The 18,983-nt window shown below is 46.7% G+C and overlaps 1 protein-coding gene across 1 annotated transcript in view; it reads left to right on the top strand.

The window, feature by feature from the left end:
- The window catches only part of NPTN (neuroplastin), a 32,106-nt gene extending 13,129 nt beyond the window's left edge, over nucleotides 1-18,977 (top strand). Inside the window, exons 4-8 of the mRNA XM_031045963.2 lie at nucleotides 6,043-6,176; nucleotides 7,431-7,704; nucleotides 16,656-16,677; nucleotides 17,413-17,486; nucleotides 17,877-18,977. Of these exons, the coding sequence (XP_030901823.2) occupies nucleotides 6,043-6,176; nucleotides 7,431-7,704; nucleotides 16,656-16,677; nucleotides 17,413-17,473 (491 nt within the window). The 3' untranslated portion in view covers nucleotides 17,474-17,486; nucleotides 17,877-18,977. The remainder of the gene's footprint in view (nucleotides 1-6,042; nucleotides 6,177-7,430; nucleotides 7,705-16,655; nucleotides 16,678-17,412; nucleotides 17,487-17,876) is intronic.
- Nucleotides 18,978-18,983: the final 6 nt, after the last annotated feature.

Genomic DNA, 18,983 nt, shown 5'->3' with positions numbered 1-18,983 from the left:
GTTCTAGTTCTCAAAGCAAACAGCTTTATTTTGATGCTACTTGTTCATCGAGGTGCATGTGATCTGTTAGTGATGCGTGAATCTTGTTTGGCCATGCAGATGCTGTAATTTCATGCTTACCTGCATGTGTGGCCTGTCACAGTGTACTTGTGGTTAAGCAATTAGACACAAATGTAATTGCTTAATAGCTAATTAAGATGATATTGCAATATTGAACTGCTGATGTACATAGAAAAGATGGTTCTGACTTGTGGACCAAAATAGGACCTTCCTGACAACTTGTGAACAACTTGAACAAATGCTTTGCAGCAGATGTAGTCCAGGATACACCAGCACCATTTGCCTTTTATGTAATGCTGCCCCTTTTCTTCCTGAATTCCTACTTGTGCACTGCAGGAGCTAAAAATGCAGGAAGATGAGCATGGCTGCGGGAATTGCTGGATTGCAGATTTCAAGCAGATTTTCTTGGTAACAAACTTCCTAAGGCAGCACTAGTAGAACAGCAGTGGAAAATAGTGGGGTTTAATGTCAATCTCCTGGAATTCCCAGAGACGGTTTCCTTCCTACAGCTGACTTTTGGCTGAAGTGCCTGGTGAAGACCTAGAGTTATCTTCTCTCAGTTCCTCTGAGCTGTTAGGGGCATTGTGTGAGTGCAGCTCTAAGCCTAAAACAACAGCCTGAGCAAATGGTGATATTAGGAAGCTTCTGCCTTAAAACAGGGATTCTTGTCCCCACCTCTGCTGCTGCAGCAGAGCCAGCTGGCTGGGAGCACTGCAGGTAACCAGGCTGTGGTCTGTGATGGGGCTATTTTCAGCAGAAGCAGTGATGATGCTCCCACCAGGCACTGTGCTGCCTGCTCCCCCTCTGGAGGTAGGCTTTTGGAATTGCTGTTGCCACAGAGTGGCAATACCTGCAGTGCTGTTGCTGTGTGATGCCAGAGCTCTGAAAACTTGAAGATTAAAAGAAAGGAAAATAACCAGTGAACTACAACCCTGAGGAATTATGCGTCTGCAGTCTTTCTGCTCTTATAAAGATCTTGGGGAAGGAGGAGGAAATGGGTTTGTGTCTTCTGATGCTCCAAGCCATCATCTGGTGCACAGCAGCAGCAGTGAGAACCAGATGGGGAAGAACATGCCCTTTAAGTAGCATGAACATCAAGGAAGATGCTGATGTATGTAGTATTACTGATGGAGGGCAGCTGTCCTCTCCACCCTGCCTTTCCATCAAAGACTCCCTTCTTTCCATGCACCCAGAGAGGCAGAGCATTTTGGTGCCTCTTCGTTCAACACTTTTATGCCATTATCTCATCAAGGGAATCTGACATCCCTTGTCATCCCTCACTCATTTTCATAGAATCCCAGACTGGTTTGGGTTGGAAGGGACCTTAAAGCTCATCCAGTTCTAACCCCTTGCCATGGGCAGGGACATCCTGGCCTTGAACACTGCCAGGGATGGGGCAGCCACAGCTTCTCTGGGCACCCTGTGCCAGCACCTCAGCACCTTCCCAGGGAAGAGCTTCTGCCTAAGAGCTCATCTCAGTCTCCCCTCTGGCAGGTTAAAGCCATTCCCCTTGGCGTGTCCCTGCAGGCCCTTGTCCCAAGCCCTTCTCCAGGTTTCCTGCAGCCCCTTTAGGCACTGGAGGTGCTCTCAGGTCTCCCCTTCAGGAGCCTTCTCTTCTCCAGGCTGCCCCAGCCCAGCTCTCTCAGCCTGGCTCCAGAGCAGAGCTGCTCCAGCCCTCGCAGCATCTCCGTGGCCTCCTCTGGACTCACTCCACCTTTATCTGTATCCTCCCCAGTTGATGTTGGTTTTCCAGTGACAGCAAGTGCTCAGCCCTGTCCTATTCACTGCTCTGGAGAGATATAAACCAGCTTTTAAACCCTACCCAAGCTCAGCTGAGCTGGGCTCTTGTTCCACATGTGATACCTGCACTTGAAATGTTACTTATCTGCTTTCATTCTGGCTCCAGCCCAAGCAGTGTGCTGGGAAACGAGTGGCTATTTCAGTGGGTATTTCTTGGAAGCTCCTGGTTTCCTGGCTCTTGGCTGTCTTCACAAACCTCTGCTGCAGCTTCACAGTGCTGGCCCAGAAACTCATTAATAAATCAGATATTCTCTTAGCACAGCTGCATCTTAGAGTGGTCCAAGGCATTGCACAGAAAAAGCACAGCACATTCTCCCTGCAGAACCTTGGGTGTCTCAGCTCCCTGCCCAGGCTTTGAAGTTAGTCAGGGATACGAATTACAGCACAGGAAAAAAAACCTTCCAGAGCCCTTTTACTGGGTCACCCATAAAACATCATATTTTTAGGTGCTTCTGCCCTTGCTTTAAGTTTGTCTGTTAATGGGAAAACTTGCACAGGTTCTGTTAACTGGGCCATGGTTTGGAGGTGTTATACGTATTAGTAATGCTGGTACCATATCCTGAAACTAGCTGTAAATTAAGGGCTGAATATCTCCTAGATATGAAGAAATGACATTGTAGTAAGAAAACCCAACCTCTGGCACAAACCTGCTTTCTGCTGTGATTCAGTTTAGAGCTATCCAAAGCATTGATGCTTCTCAGAAATTCACTCGTGTCAGAATGGCTAAATCTGTATTTATTTGATTTTTTTTTGAGAGCAGTCAATTGAAGCTGACCCTCTTTTTGCTCTTCCATGTGCCCTTGCAGACAAACTTCCAATGTTCTCTGTTTCACAATGTAAGAATAAAAACCTTGCTGTCTTTTATCGGGGCTGTTACTTGGTTTCATTGCTGCCAGAGCTGACATAGTATGTTGTGCCCACGTCTCCCTAGCCAGCTGGATATGAACAGAGATGTGGATTCTGCTGCTTAAAAGCTGAAGGGAAATCTAAATCCTTCCTGAACAAAACCTGCTTCATTCCATGCTTTATCCGTTACTGGCACTGGAGCAGGAAGGTGTCAGAAGGAGCTTGACTTGGTAAGCTTGCCAGGCAAACATCACTGCTGCTAAATCTGCCTGGGGTCAGTTGCCAGTGATATGTGAATTGTAGTTTGTACAGCAGAACCCAGCCAGTTGGGTAGAATAAGCACTGCATTAATGTCCCAGTCAGAACTAGAAGCTGGCTAGCATCATGCCGTGGATATGTGAATACTTCCATGTGGTGCTCCCCTCGGACCGAGTACAGAAATAGGCCCTGTCCCAGCAGAGCTGGAGCTGGCTGCAGCAGAACTGTGCCCAGGGGGAGAGAGCAGGATGTATTCTTGTCACTTGTGCTCTCAGTGGGGTCACCTGGTCAAGATGTCCTCTTCTTAAAGGCACATCATTACCTGCTGGCTCCTGGGAAGCGTGGGGTGACGCTGCAGTACAAGTTCACATGTCCTAGAAAGCTTTCCCTTGTTATCCGTCAGCAGCCTTAGTGAAGAAGTGGGCCAGCCACAGCCTGCTCACTGTGCCCTATTCCCCTGCCAGGTTCTGCTGTGCCTCTGTGCTGTCTGCTGGGAGGTGGCAGTGACAAACCAAGTGCTGACAGATGGAGACTGTGCGGGGCTTCAGCTTTAAGCTGATGAATCCTATTTCTTCTTTGTTTAATGGGGGTAATTTGTGATGGCTTCTGACAGCCCGCCAGTGCCTCTCTGGGGACTGTCACTGTGCCACCTTCTGTCTGTCTCTTGTGCTCTGTTGCTTCCGGGCCTTGCATTTCCGTTAGGCTGGGTGAGGTCTCAGTATCAGCCCCAAGTCAGCAACCACCACGGGGAGGTCCCTGGGCTTACCTGGCTCCGTGCCTAAGGGAGCTTTCCAAGCCTGGCAAGGAAGAGATGAAGCCTCTCAGTCAATGATGAGAAGAAATTCACTTCTTGTTGAATCACTGTCTCATGGAATGAATGTTCTGGAGGCTGCAGGCAGTGGTTTGGAAGGACATTGCAGGTGCATATTGGAGCTCAGCATCTGGGACATGTAATGTAGTGACTCAACCCCAAGGCTGATTTATTCTCAGCTTGAAAACTTAATTTCCTCCTGGTATTATTGTTCCTTGTAGGTAAGGTATTATGGGATCCCTTAGCCAGTACAGAGTGTGCTGTCCAGCTTGCTTTGGTTTCTCTACCTGGCAGCTTCTTTTTGCACAAGAGCAGAGAATTATTATGATCTGGTGTCTTCAGGCCATGTCTTGCGTGTCTCAGAGCATTTTTGGCTGATGTGTACATGAATACATCTTTATGTACCAGTAAAGGTGGATAAAACATTGTGCCTTGTTCTCACATATCATGGTTGTGGCCAGCATCATCCTGGAATTAGTCAGCATTTGTCTAGCTTCATCCCTTGCTCTGCTTAGATGATCATGTGTATTGTGTGTTGGTAGCAAAGCTGCTATTCATTTGGAGAGACTTGGATCAAGTTCTTCCTTCACCTTCTTCCTTATGGGCTGATACAACCATAGTGTTTTTTTTAGGTAATGGGCTCTTTTTTACCTCATTGCTGAAAAGGTGTTTACTTACATTCAACTGAAGAGTTGATAATGCTGTAAGCAGCAAGTGTGTCATGGGCTTCTTTATATGGTCAATGGTCACAGCTTCTGCAAAGCTCCCAGTGTGCTGGAAATCCTGTTTTGAGAGAAGCCTGGCTCCACCAGTCTCTCCTGATGGTGGCTTTCAGGTGAATGCACACACACTAAGGAATGCTGTAGCTGAAGTATTCTTACAATCAGGATTCTTCCCTTGTTCAGAAGCTTATCTTAATTCTGCCTCTGAGTTACCAGTCAGCTGCATTTCAGTCCAGAAAAACTCTTGCAGCAGCATGGCGTGGGATGCTTTCTGCATTGGAAAGCCCTTGAAAGATGAAAACTCCTTTAGCATTCAAACTTGCCAAACATCTTTCCTGAAGGGTTGTGATGCAGCTCTGGGGAGGAGCAAGCTCAGCTGATGCTGGCTCATTGCACAAGATTGGTTGCTCAGTTGTCATTGCTGCAACTGTGAAATGCAACTGCTTGAATCCTTTTAGCTTGCAGCCGCAGATAAGCTGCCACAAACCTGTGCTTCCCTCCCTGTGTGTAGGGGTTGGTGGGCACAAAGGCAGCTCTGCTCAAACAGACCCATGTAATACATCCCTGTGCCTGGGGGTCTTTTCCTGGAGCACTGGGATTGGGCTTTGACTGGATTAACAGATCAGAGTCCTGCGATCACACAGCAGGCCACGTGTGACACCATTAGCAAGCTAGAAAGCAACCGGGGTTTAAAGGTGGTCACTACAGCACTGGAGCCATCTGCTTCAGTGAAGGTTCAGCTCGGGCAGCCTGCTGATCCAGCGTAATCTCTCCTGAGGCTGCTGTGACAAATGTGTTGGAACAGCAGTGATGTTACTTATAGCTAAATGACTTCAGAAGACCCTCTGCTGATGTTTAGGGGTGTTTCGCTTGCAGTTGCCCAGCTTCACCTGCAACTCTCCTTAGAATATATGGATTTGTGTATAGGCTAAATGAAAGGATGCTGTGCTGGAGGGATTTTGACTTCTGTTGCATCACAGGTACCCAGGAGAAGTGTTGCTGTAAGGTGTAACAGGCATAAAAAGTCCCGGTGTGTCTGTGGAGCAAAGCCAAAATCCTGCTGCAAGGGGGAGAATCACTTGATTCAGCTTTTGGAGGTTCATGTTCAGACAATATCAGTGCAAAGTGCTGACGTGATGGCAAGTTGTAACCAGAATCTCTGTCAGCTCTTTCAAAGCTGAAGGTACTACAGGGACCTCCTGCACGCTGGGGAGGGAGATGGAGGTGTTTCTCAGCTTCCTGCACAGGGGAATGTCTGGGCTGTCTTGCTTTTGGTAGAGAATTTGAGTCTGGTGTTGAGATTTCTCCCCTGCCCAGCAATTTGCCTGGCAAACCAAGCCTGAAGGACACAGCTCTTCAGTTGAGGGGCTGCTTGGAAGTCGCATGGGACTTACAGTTTTTCTTCTGCAGCATAGGCTCAGTGTAGGAAAGGAACAGCATGCAGGGAACTTGTCACTTACTTTCTGTTCAGCTTCTCCGAGCTCAAAATAACTCTGTCTTTAATGAGCAGCTTGTAAACACGAAGCTTTTCCTTCCCTTTGGCAGCTATTCCTGACATCACTGGCCACAAGCGGAGCGAAAACAAGAATGAGGGGCAGGAGGCACTGATGTACTGCAAGTCTGTGGGCTTCCCGCACCCTGAGTGGGTCTGGCGCAAGAAGGTCAATGGTGTATTTGAGGTAAGAGAACTGAGGTGTCAGACAAAGCCTGCCAGAGCACCTGGTAAAGAGGGAAACAAGCATCTTGGGTTCAGGGTGTGTTATTTTGGGTGCCTTCTCCACACACAGTTCCTCAAAAGTCTGCTGCATTGGTGAGTGAAGGGTGGAATCTTCCAGTAGCAGCATGTGCAAAAGGGGTATTTATACTGCTGGGGTATGAATAGAGTTGCTCGTTGTGTTGCTGCTGGGTAAAGTCATGCACTGTGCAGAAAGAGACAATTTTCAGGGTGTCTGCTACAAATGGCAAGATGTGAGTTGGGAAATGGGACTTAAATGCATTTGGATATAAATTTCTCAAACTGTTTTGCCGGAAAAGATTGGATTTGATTTAATTTAATTAAGAGTTAATCCGAGGATGTGGCAGTGATACCTGTTAGTGTTAAAGTCATTGTATTTTTCCATGCAGCAACTGATCTAGTGAGCAAGAGAGTTGGACGAGCAGTTGGAATAGCAGAAGAGAAGCTGGAAGTTGCTAAATCCTTCAGCCCACCTATTTTTATGTCACTGTATGATCTGCCAGAGAGGTAGCAGTTTGATTGATAGATGAAAGATGTGAAGTAAGAGTAGGGGTTGATCGTTCAACGTTAAGAGTGAGCTTACATTTGGATGGGGCAGTGCTATGTGGGTGATGTAGTGAGTGCTGCAAGTCCTATGTGATGGGGTGCAGGTTCTCCTTCCTGCTCTGTCTGGTGAAGTTATTTGATGAACTGATCCAAGGTGAAGCTTTGGGAAGGTCACACATCCACACTTGGTCCAAGTTTTGTCCCTTTTTTTAATTATTTACATGTAAGCAACTCTGGAATTCTCTTTCCAAATGTAGAAGGAATATGGGGCCTTGAATTCCAGCTTCTCTAAACATTCCTGAGGTCCCTGACCACAGACCTGTGAGGATGCCTGTTTCAAAATGCTATTATGGCCATCATACCTGAACTAGTTATGGCTAGCAAAACCTGCCTAATGTGATGTAGAATAATCTGAACTGGTACTGGTGGATTTCCTCTTTGCCCTGGGTGCATTTCTTTATTGCTGCTTTGCAGCACAGTTCACTTTAGTGAGAGACCCAGAACAAACACTAGTGGTGGGCTTTCCTCTTGCGTTACGGACCAGCCTCTTTGCAAGAACCCCTCAAACCTCTTCTAGTTTCCACGACAGAAATGAAAAGGCACCAGAACTTGCTAAAGCTCTTGCTCTTTTCCACCTTTCCCCTCCCATCAGGACATCAACAACTCCTCGGGCAGATTCTTTATTTTAAACAAAGACAACTACACTGAGCTCAGCATCACAAACCTACAGATAAATGAGGATCCTGGCGAGTACCAGTGCAATGCAACCAACCAGGTCGGCTCTGTCTCGGTCACAACCATCCTGCGTGTCCGCAGTCACTTGGCTCCTCTCTGGCCCTTCCTCGGCATCCTGGCAGAGATTGTTATCCTTGTTGTCATCATAGTTATCTATGAGAAAAGGAAGCGGCCGGATGAAGTCCCAGACGGTAAGTGTGCTCAAAGCCGCTTGTGAGGAGGAGACAAAAGCCCCAACCAAAGGCACAGTGAACTTGTGGAAGCAGGATGGAGTGGGGCTTTGTGGCAGGAAGGATCAGCAGCCCATTTGGGTCCGCTCTGAGCTCTTTGCTTTCTCACCTCTTCCCTCACCAGACATTAGATTAAGCCCAGCAAGTGCAGAGGGTGCAAGTGAAGTCTGTGAAGGCCTAACACTGAATATCCTGCACATCACAGACTGCGAGGGGGGAGGGGGGGGGGCTGGGGATGGGGTATTTCCATGTCTTTAAAGCTTTTGTTGCATGAGGGGTCTCCTGCTTCTGTCTCTTCCCTGCTATAGCAGCCCTGAGAAGCCCTAAACACCAGTCCCGAGGAGTGTAGGGCAGCACAGGGAGAGAGCCAGGAGCACGCTAATCCTTGGTGGCCCTCCCTCTTCCATGTGGCATCTGCACTGGACACTGGACAGGTTTTGTAAGGAAACACATTTAAAGGGATTGGGACTGCAGAGATTCTTCAGAAATAAACCATGTTTTTAATATTAGAAGAGTGGGGGCTCTTATTTTGGTGTGTAACTGAATTTGTACTTCAGTAATGCTCTGGAAACTGTATCTAAGTGTAACAGCCACTGAGTTACATTTCTAAAGCTTAGGTTTTTATTATCAGCCTTAACAGTAGCACTGATTAGTTAAAGTGTGTTTAGTACGGAAATACAAGTAGTAACTGATTCATTTTCGAGCTGTTTCTGCATAACTTCCCCTTTAAAAGAAGGAAGAAGGGGCAGTTTGAGGCTCAAATGAGTATTTGGAAGAAGCACATTGAGAAACAGGCATTAATGTGACACCAAGCTGCTCATTTTTGTGAAGAAAACCTATTTTTATCAAGAAACCCTCCCCAGTAATGCTTGTGGGAAGCTCTGTATACCACCGCACTGTCGGAACAAGTAACGGAGCAGGCGCTTCAGAGTACACGGAGGTCATCGTGCTGGATCCACATGGGAAGCACTGAGTCATTAGTGGCTTCCTGGCTTGGAGGACTCCTCCAGCATGGTAGCTGACTTCCAAAAGCAGCTGTGTTGTAACTTGTGCAGCAATGAGTAGTTGTTGTGGAGCTGCATAAGGTGTGTGTGATAACACAGCATGGCATTTGCCCTGGGGGAGGTGCTGAAGCCAGGATCTGCCTCTGAAGTTTGGACAAAAGCAACTTCAAGGTTCCTGAGCTACTTTTCAGAGAGTGAACCCCCCCCCAAATCTCCTCAAACAGATGATAAATGTTAATATTTCGAGAATGGCTGAGGCTTGGATGAGTTCTGTAGCAGATCAAAACACTGTCTTTAAGTAGGGCATACCTAGAGGAACCTGGCTTTTGATTGTAACCACTTGAGTAGCATTTACTAACTGCTTACGGAGCATGCATTGACTCTGGTCTAGGTGTGTATCCAACAAAAAAGCTGCATAGTGCATGTTCCTCTGCATAACTAACAGCTTCACAGGCGCTGAGGGGTTTACTGCAGCACTTTGTCCACAGAGTGGTTCTCAACCAGCCCAGAAAACTTCCAGTTTGAATCTTCTCTTGCACATCTCCCATGTTGCTGTGCTACACTGGCCTGATTTGGATGGCCAGAGAGGATCTCGCCTCTCTGGTGGCTGTTCATAGCTCCTTGCATTCCCAAATTTCATCTGCTGCGGTGTCACCAGGACCCAAACAGAGATACCGAGTTGGAATGTGAGCATTGCAGGCAGCCTCAAATGGCCTTAAGCCAACAGAAATCGGCTTTGACTTGACCGGATGGCAATGCAGCCACCATGGTGGCATGATTAAGCACATAATGGAGATGAAGAGGTCCCTACCTGTTTGTTTCAAAGGCTGAAGTTTTCCTGGCTGGTTTGGCTGCTCTTCGGGTGCCTGAGGGATCCGGGTTCACCATCTCTGACAGAGGAGTCCAAGATGATGAGCCAAGTAACTGAGGTTCCTGTATTTGCTTGCTCGGTCTGCTGGTAGTTTACAGGCAGCTAAGCTTAAGTCTTGGAGAGTGATGCACCTCTGTGATGGGCATGTGTTTTCTCTGCTCACTTTCTTGGAGGACAAAATGCAATCCTAAATATCATAGTCAATACCTGTGTATTAAGTTTGCCTGGATGAAGAGACACGATTGGCATAACATCTTCTCAGCTGGGGGCTGACTTGAGTCCTACCTTCCCTTGGATACCCTAGCATTTTCCTTAAAGGCATTTGAAGCTTTCCATGATATCGTGGTGGGCAACACCCTACAAGCAGGGGCATTTGACAAATGCATCTGTGAGAAACCCTGGATTATCTGCTGATCTCCATCCTTGGATGTTTTATGTGGGTTATTCTTCATTTTCTTATTCTCAATACCTTGTTATGAAATGCCAAAGTTAACATTTGAATGCAGTGGTGTGCGTATCATGTGGAATTGAAACTCCCTGCTTCCAAAATCATCCAGCCACCTCCGCATGCTGCAGTGAGCAGTAGCAGGAAACATCAGTGAGCCTATAGCTGAGGCAGCAGCTCGGGCAGATATTAGGCTATATATTGTACTACTTGATACAGAAATTATCAGGCAACAGCTGTGTGCTGGTTTTCTGAATTCTCTCTTTTTAGCATTGGCTTTGATGTGTTTAAGCTTTAAAATGAGGGCTGTGGTTGTGCCAGTCTCAATAGGAAGCTGCTGCAGCAGTGACGATCGAGCTGTTACTGCCTCTGCACAGGGAAAACCTGGCAGCCTCAGCAGCAGTTCCTCATTGAAGGCCCTTCTTCCTGGGATGTGAATTTCATCCTTGGACAACTCCAGATGTTTTCCTTAGACACTGAGATTCTTTCACATTCCCTACCACTCCACTCCTTCTCCTGTGGTGGAATAACTCTGGACCTCCTTTAGGCCCCAGGTTTCTCTGCTATTCTTCCTTTGCTCTGGAATAGCAGGTAGAAGGAGTCATAAAACCCCTGGCTGCATTTGCGGATGGATCCTTTGGACTGGTGCCTGGTTGATCGTTGTCACTCGGCTTGGCATATCCTCCTGCTGCAGGCTCTGCATTCCTGCACATTCAGTGTCTGCTACCAGTAACCAGCCTCAGTGCTGGGGTGGAAGCTTTGTATCTGTGGTCTTGCACCTCTGCAGTGCTCTGGGGTGCCATAGATACCACCTTAGGGAAAGGTGCCTCCCGTGTTCAGTTTCCCCTTGAGGATCCTCTGGCTGATGGCTGTCCTGTTGAGGCTCTCTGGAGGGGAGGTTTTCTGCACAGACTTAGTGCGAAGGTGACTGATTCAGGGCACTTTAAGGATTTCTTAAAAAGCTTTGGGAAGAAACCCAGTGATGCTATATGTACCCTCCCTGTATTCAGAAAGCTCAGAGCTTTTCTATAGCTGAGAGAGTGTGAAATCGGCAGTGTAGAAGCGTACCTGCAGCGCCTGGCTGCTGATGGTGTGGGATGAAATGCTGTTGAGCTGCATTTATCTTGTTGGGAGATGCTGGTGCCCACGCTGAGTGCTCACCTCGTGCAGAACCTAGGTGATGTCATTCTAGGTCAGGCTTAGCTAAGCCTACTCAAGTTACAGGCAGTCCTTTGGGGTGTGCTGGGCTCAGCTCCTTGGACAAAACCAGGCCAAGCCAAAAGCTGGAGCAGGATTGCTCCAGACTTTGCTAATAACAACAGGCAGAGTCCTTTGGGGTCCTTTCTACCTTCCTCAGCTGTGCCACAGCAGAAACTGCTCATCTTGCCTCTGAAGCTGGGCTTGAGAACTCTACCTTCTTGGTGAGCCTAAACAAAGTGCCAAAAAGGGCTTTGGGTAACTGATGCTGAACAGAAGCACCCAGTTAGTGGTGGGGGATGCAACAGTTCGGAGAGAAATGTTACCTCTCTCCTGGAAGGTGTCTGGGATGCTTTCCAGAGTGCTTGGTAACTCCACCTGGCCAGCCAAAACCAAGGCAATGGAATGGATTCCCTTTCCCCCTCTCTCACCTCCATGTTCTACAGGCTAAAACTTACCTGTCCTAGTGTGCCCGCTGCCTCAGCTCTTGGTGGAGGGCAGGGGGAGTGGTGGGTAACCTGGTTCTGTTGGAGCAGCTCTTCTCTGCTTTCTGTGTCCCCACAGAGGGAGGCTGCTCAGGTGGCAGGGGCTGGGGGGATAAATGTCTGCTTTGTGTTCCAAGACCCTTTCCTGAGGGGTCTGCTGCCCTTGTAGAAGGTGTTACCTCCATCTACCTTCCAAGAGTGAGGCTGTTCCTTTAACTTTGGCATTTCCTGACTGCAGGGTGGGGGCTTTTTTGTTGCATGGACCTTGCTTTCTGTGTGGAGTGGATTTGCTTTTTGTGCCATGGAACAGGGCTGCTCAGTAGCTCCTTTGCTAATGTTTCCTCCTTCACATAATTTAGATTTGGGACTTTACACCCATGAAATCTGTGTTTCTGACTAGAATATGTGGCACTGGGGATGCCTGGTGCAGGTTCTTGCTGTTGTATCTGTGGATGAGGGGCATTCTCATCCTCCTGGGAGGAGAGGTGACTGCAGCGAGCTCCCTTGCATCCAAATTATGTGCTGGAAGGAGGAAGGGAGGGCGGATGGCGCTTGAATTTGTGCATCCTCTGCTTTACACATGGTAAAGCAATAGACAGAGTCCATCCCTGTTTTCCAGAGGGCGGCTAGGTTTGTGTTAAAGCGGGGTGGGTGGATAACATGCAGCTTCCCATGGCTTTGGGTGATGAAAGCTGCATGACCATGGCATGTGGAGGCCAGAGGCACCGGCACGTCGCTGCATGCCTGATGGGAAGCGGTTTCAGCAGGGGACTGCTGATGCATTTTGCTCAATGCAAGTTGCTTGGACTTCCCTTGACAACAAAAGGAAGCAAATAGCTTTTGATTCCTCTGTGGTATAGCTTAAGCTGCTTATTTCTGATAGACATAGCGATCAACCATCATGACCCAGATGTAGTACATGAAATATTCCTAAAGAAAGTGGGTTTCTTTCTGTTGTTGGATCAAACAGCCCAATGTTAGCGAAGATGCTGTTGTAAAGGGTGTGCTCTGGGGTAAGTAGAAAGTAAAAACTCCTTCTTACATTCCCTGCAGGAATGTGAACAGTTTTTACTTGAAAATCCATATTCTCTCTGACCTTTAGTTCAAAGCCATGAGGTGACTGGGGTTATAATGTGTCCTTTTTCATTCTTCCTATTTCTCAGCTTAATACAAAGATTTGCCATTAGTGTGTTTCTGCTCTGGCTCTGCAAAAGCTCCATCCATATCCCCACATTCTTTCTAATGTTGATTTTTTTCCCTCTTGACTTTCCCTGCTCCTGCTATTACTGTAAGTAATTTCAAGAACAAAATGTTTTCACTGAAACAGTTTTGCCTTGTAACAAGTGAAATTTGGGGGTTATTTTTTCGTTCACCTGCACCTTTCTCTCTGAAGGGGAGAAAATCATCAGGCAGGTTGCTGCCAAGGGCCAGCATCATTGTATCACAGTGCTAATCAAACAGCCTGGCTCCTCTGGGTCTTTGTGCACTAGATTTGTTAGAGGAGCAGGGTTCCAGTGTAAGTATCTTGGCCAGAGAGCCTCCAATACGCTTCTGCCTTCATTCCCTTTTGGAGCTCAAGTGTCTCTGTTCAGTGCCTCTTCCCCTCCCTCCAAAACATTCCTGTTAATGAAGACGAAGGGAAGAGCATTGCTCCGAAGCCAACATGTATTGTGGTGGTAGATGCTGCCTTTGAGCGCAGCCAATCTTAAATGGGTTAATGTTAGCTATTCCTTTTGATTATGTGACCCCAAATTGTCCTTTTAATAACGCTCCAGTTGGCTGTTGAGCTGTAAGGGCAGGTCTGAGGGTGCCACATGCCAGTGTGAGAGCCGCTGCTGGAGCTGCTGCTCTCAACTCCTCTCTGGAAGTTTCTTTGCAAGTTTTTAATAATCAATCACAGAGTCCCTTTGGATGTAAAAATGTGGATTTTAGTGCTGGAAATACCCAATAATGTTTCATTTTGGACTTGCACCAGGCCACATGAGATGAATTTGGTGTTAAAACTAAACCCTGGAGCTTTCCAAAGGGGGTAAAAGAAACTGAGCAAGAGGTAAAATGCTTCTTAAATTAAGGCTGAAGGAAAGGGGGTGGCAGCACAAAACATCCCCCTTCTCCGACTGCCCAAGCACGAGTTACATTCCCAGACAGTTCACGCAAGTGGAGGAGCTAAAGCAAATCTTATTTTTCATCACCTTGCAGTTTTAATGGGCAGATGTTTTTTGCCTGGAAGGGTTGATTGCGCGTGTTACACGATGCGTCAAATCCACAGCAAATTCTAATCGTACCCCTCCAAAACGGGCTGTGTCAGGCAGTACTGTGCCCACAAGGAAGGCTCAGCTGGTTGGGGTGTTCAACTCTTGTATCAGCAGTGGGCTTTTTGGAGTCTGCAGATCCCCTCCCAGTCCCAAAGGCAATGCCTGCTAAAGGAGGGGTTAGGCCTGGTCACCTGGCAGCACTGTGGGAGCCCTGGGGGCTGGAATGCAGCAGCGTACTGGGAGGACGTGCTCTATGGCCATAGGGTGTCCATCTTGTGAGCAGCTCGCCTGACACAGAGGGGTTGAGTGAGTGACGTTGATGCTTGTCGGTTACTATGACTTCTTTTTTTTTGTTTTTGTTTTTGTTTCCCCCCCTTCAATTGCATCATACCCTTAAAAACCTGGTGGTAAGTGAGAGCTCTGCATGCTTTGGAGTTTGTTTAATCTCCGCTTCAGTCTATACAACGCACAAGTCATAACGTTAACACGTGGTTGTTTTTTTTTCCTCAAAACCTCTTCATTCACATTCACAACTAATTTGGGTTTCAGTTTGCTGTTCTCTTAAACCTTTCTTTAGTCTGATTTTGTATTGATTTTTCTGTTGGTCTGTTGCCCCCTGGTTTCACTACGGTTTCCGTCTCTGTCTGTGCTGTACTGGGGATGTTTTGCCAGCAGTTCAGTGCCTGACTGGGAGAGGAGTGCACGGAGAAACTTCCCTCAGGCTTCTTTTCTCTCCATTTAGGTTATAGATGGGAGAGGGATGAGTGGTGGTAATCCACCCTGTAGTCTTAAGTATTCCAATAAGCATTTTTGTTGGCTCTTTGTTAGGAGAACACCCAATGGCAGCCTTTATAAACGTAATGGAGTTGTTTTTTAAGCATGCAAAACGACTTAGCTGCAACAGGCATGAAAGTATTTGAGCAGAGAACTGGTTATTTGCTAGTGAGAGGGAGCTTGTATCTTTCCGGTGCAGTTTGGTATTCCTGAAGTGTGGCCAAACTCTCAAAGATATCTGATGCTTGTCAGAGAGCCGAGGTCCCGAGTGCTAGTGCAGAGCGGCATCGGCAGCATCCGGACCAGGGGCGGGAGGGTGCTGTCGGGCCGAGGCGCTTCCCACCCAGAGTGCAACCAGCTTGAAGATCTTTTGTGAAGCAAAAGATGTTCGTAAAAGGAAGTTCTAGATTTACTCTACTGTGCTTTGTGTTTCAGTACCTGATGTGTCTCTGTATATCTCCACTGTATATACAACAGCACATTGATGTCTGGTTGTCCTTACTAGTCCTAGTTATTTCTGTATCTTGTCCAGTAGTTTACTGTTGCTGATAATGGACTTCTGTGGACACTGGTGTGTCGCTAGTGTGTTATTTTGGCTGTAAAGCTCTTGGTTTGTGGTTAGTTCTTTCTTTTCTTTGAAGTATTTTTTTCTGTTCCGGTCACTGTCTGTGCTAGCGGTGGCTTTGCCTATGCGTTGCCTTGAAGGTACAGGTGGAGTAATGTCCCCTTTGACCGACATTACTCCTAGCGTGTGCTCATGCGGATGCCCACACTGTTGAAACTGTAATTTCCATACCTGCTTCATGTGCACTAAGCACCCTTGTGGAATCCTGCTGAGAGTTTCGTAAAGGCTTCAGTGACACATCCCTCCAGCCCGAGGTGGGAACGGCAACTGTTGAGTGCCAGAACCAGCAGGTCCTGAATTGGTCCCCCCAAAATACCTCTACAGTAGCGTTAACCTTTTGGATTGATTTTTGTACTGCTGTTTAAATGCACTTCTGCCTTCTGTACTGCAGCTTGGGAGCAAAACAAGGGCGTTTCTAATTCAAACCCCAAAGTTCAATTGGTCACTAATGTTAAACATTGCTCATTGGCAGAGTTCTTCCCAGTTCTTTAAAGAGAAAAGTTTTGCTGCGAGACAAAAGCAGAACAAGGCCATGTCTTGCATAGCTGGTGTGTCTGGAGGTGTTACAACACCCCTGACCCTGCCTCTTCTCAGCGTGTTGAGCCCTGTCGGACGCACGCACGATGCCTGCTGCTGCCCACGGACTGCGTTTGGATACTTGAACCAAGTATTGCACCTCCAACCTCCTCCTAACCAAGTCCGATCTAATCAGACCTTGAGGAAAGTGGAATAAGTAGAGGTTGGATCAGCCAGGGGAAGATGAGCATGTGTTGTGTATGCCCTGTCGGGTATATATCAGTAATTACCCCTCAGCAGTTGAAGAATGGCTTATAAAAAATACTATCTATATTAAAGCAATATCAATGCAAGCAAACAACCAGCAGGATTTTACAACTGAATCGTTGGTTTGTCTTCTCATCTATTTTTTTATGAGATTGAACCACTGGAACTTGGGGACAAGATGAGTCTTGACCATATTGCAACAGTCTGTCCGCTACAGTTGCAGTTCTTCATGACCAGCATCCCAAGTGTTAACTAAAACCATTGAGGCAACATACCTGCCATTAAACCCTGAATCCAGACAAGCAGCTCCATGAATCTTTGCACTCCCAAGTGGAATGGCCTTTAATGCTGTAGATAGATCGGTTTGCTGTTCGCGGCTTGGGCAGTGCACGGTGCAAAGACTGACTCTCTTTTTGTTTTTTCCCTTTCCTTTCCTTGTCTTTCCCTGGATCACATCGGAATTCTCGTTGCAGATGATGAACCAGCTGGGCCAATGTAAGTGTGTTTTCAGAAAAAAAAAACTACTTGGCTTAATCTGAGTTTGGGGGAGTTCATGTGATATAGGGTTGATATTATGTGTGTTGTTATTACTGGTCGTAGAATCCCAGAATGGTTTGGGTTGAAGGGACCTTAAAGCTCATCCAGTTCCAACCCCTGCCACAGGCAGGGACACCTTCCACTGGAGCAGCTTGCTCCAAGCCCCTGTGTCCAACCTGGCCTTGAGCACTGCCAGGGATGGGGCAGCCACAGCTTCTCTGGGCACCCTGTGCCAGCGCCTAAGCACCCTCCCAGGGAAGAGCTTCTGCCTAAGAGCTCATCTCAGTCTCCCCTGTTCTGGCAGGTTAAAGCCATTCCCCTTCGCCTGTCCCTACAGGCCCTTGTCCCAAGCCTCTCTCCAGGTTTCCTGCAGCCCCTTTAGGCACTGAGCTACTCTAAGGTCTCCCCTTCAGGAGCCTTCTCTTCTCCAAGCTGACCCAGAACAGCTCTCTCAGCCTGTAGTAGACCCCTTAGGTTGTTGTTAGTGTTGCAGTAAAGGGAGAACTATTGGCAGTGCCCTTGTGAGGTGACTTGCACTGGGTGAGAAGGTGGCAAGATACAAAGCCTAACCGTTGTGTTGTCTTTAGCCACTTAGGAGGAAAGGTGAAACGGTGTTTGACTGAAGTACAAAGATGTCTTTTCTTATGCTTCTACTTGATTTTGGTACTTTTTTTTATGTTGTTATTTCTCCAGGAAAACCAATTCTACAAACAATCATAAAGATAAAAACTTACGCCAGAGAAACACAAATTAAAAATGCTTATCATGTAAGTATGACCTGCGGGCACCTCTGCAATGGGCAGGCTAAACCCTCCTCTTTCTGTAGTGCTTGGGGTCCGTAACAGAACCTCCTCCCTGCATTAAAACACTGCGGGCCACTCAGGCAATGGTGCCGGCCTTTTGCGCCCAGCTGTCCAAAGATACCCCAAACTACACAGGTAGTTTAAGACCCCACAAGCTATCAGGCTCTAAATCATCCCTACTACTGCTCATGAAACAAACCCCAGCCCCTGCCTCACTCAGTGTTAAAATCCAGAAGTGATCCAGTCGGGAAGCCTCTATTTTCCCTTCATTGAGCACTCTGTTTGCACGCTGTTTGAACCGTTTCCCACCGCTGCCGGGGCATTGACTAGCACCTTTTCTCATTTCTTTTTTAGAGCTTTAAGTTTCTGAGAGACTGATGGCAATATGACCTGCTAAATTTAAGGGTTGGAACTCTTGGTTCTAGAACTCCAGTTCTGTCTGATTTTATTTTCATTTATTTTTCTCCTTTTCAAGTGAGCAACGATATGACTGTCTAAAGCATGCCTTATTTAGCCTCTCTGCAAGGATCACCTAGCCAGATACATTTTAATAACGCTTCAGTGTAGAAGGTGTAAACTATTTTTGGGCTTTGATGTGCTGTGAATGTTGCTTTTCTTCTTTTTCTTTTCCCCCCTCTTTTTCTTTCTTTCCCCTCCTGGATCTATTTAACCGGTAGAGGTAGTTGGGCGAGTCCCGCATGCGCTATTTTTTACTTCCTGTAGCTGTTCGATCAGGCTCTGAACCGCAACGCTGCCATCTAGTGAGACTTTTTGTAAAGTACAGCGAAACGGAAAAGATATATACAGTATATATTTATATTTTGGGGGAGGAGGGGGTAAAACCAAAATCAAGTAATTGTGTTTCATTTTTAAGCTGCTGATATTTCATTCCTTACTGTATGTCTGAAAGATGAGAGAATTCGAGTGTGCTGGTACATGGAGAAGTAATATATCTTAAGGGCTTAACCTATAGAGAGAGGCTCGGGTGTCCTATGATCAGACTTCCAAAGGCAGAAGGGTCGGACGTGGTGGTGGAATGCAGTGGAAAACAAAAACCTTCAGTTTATAAATATATATATATGATTGCTTTTTAAGTGATGATTTTTTTTGTTAACTCATGTAAATTCTCAACTCCTTTTGCACTGATGTGTTCAACATATTCTTGTACATTTAATTCAGGCAAACTTTTGTAATTTTCCTTTTTTTTGGGTTTTGTTTAAATGATGAAATGTTACAGCATGGTGATATTCTATGCAACTAGTTATACTCTTTAGTTTGACACTGTAAGTTCTCATGATTTAAAGATTGTAGAAATAGACCTAACAGGGTTCTCATGATGTGCGTAACTGTAGATGCATGAACTTGTGTTCTGTGTATTTGTTGAAGTGCAATGATGTATAAAAAGTGGATTCACCTGTTTTTAAAAATAAAACACTGACCAAAAAAAACACCCCCAAAAAC

This window comes from Melopsittacus undulatus, chromosome 9 (assembly GCF_012275295.1).
Source record: "Melopsittacus undulatus isolate bMelUnd1 chromosome 9, bMelUnd1.mat.Z, whole genome shotgun sequence".
NCBI lineage: Eukaryota > Metazoa > Chordata > Aves > Psittaciformes > Psittaculidae > Melopsittacus > Melopsittacus undulatus.
Note: the sequence above shows the minus strand (reverse complement) of the source record. Positions and strands in the feature narration are given on the sequence as shown.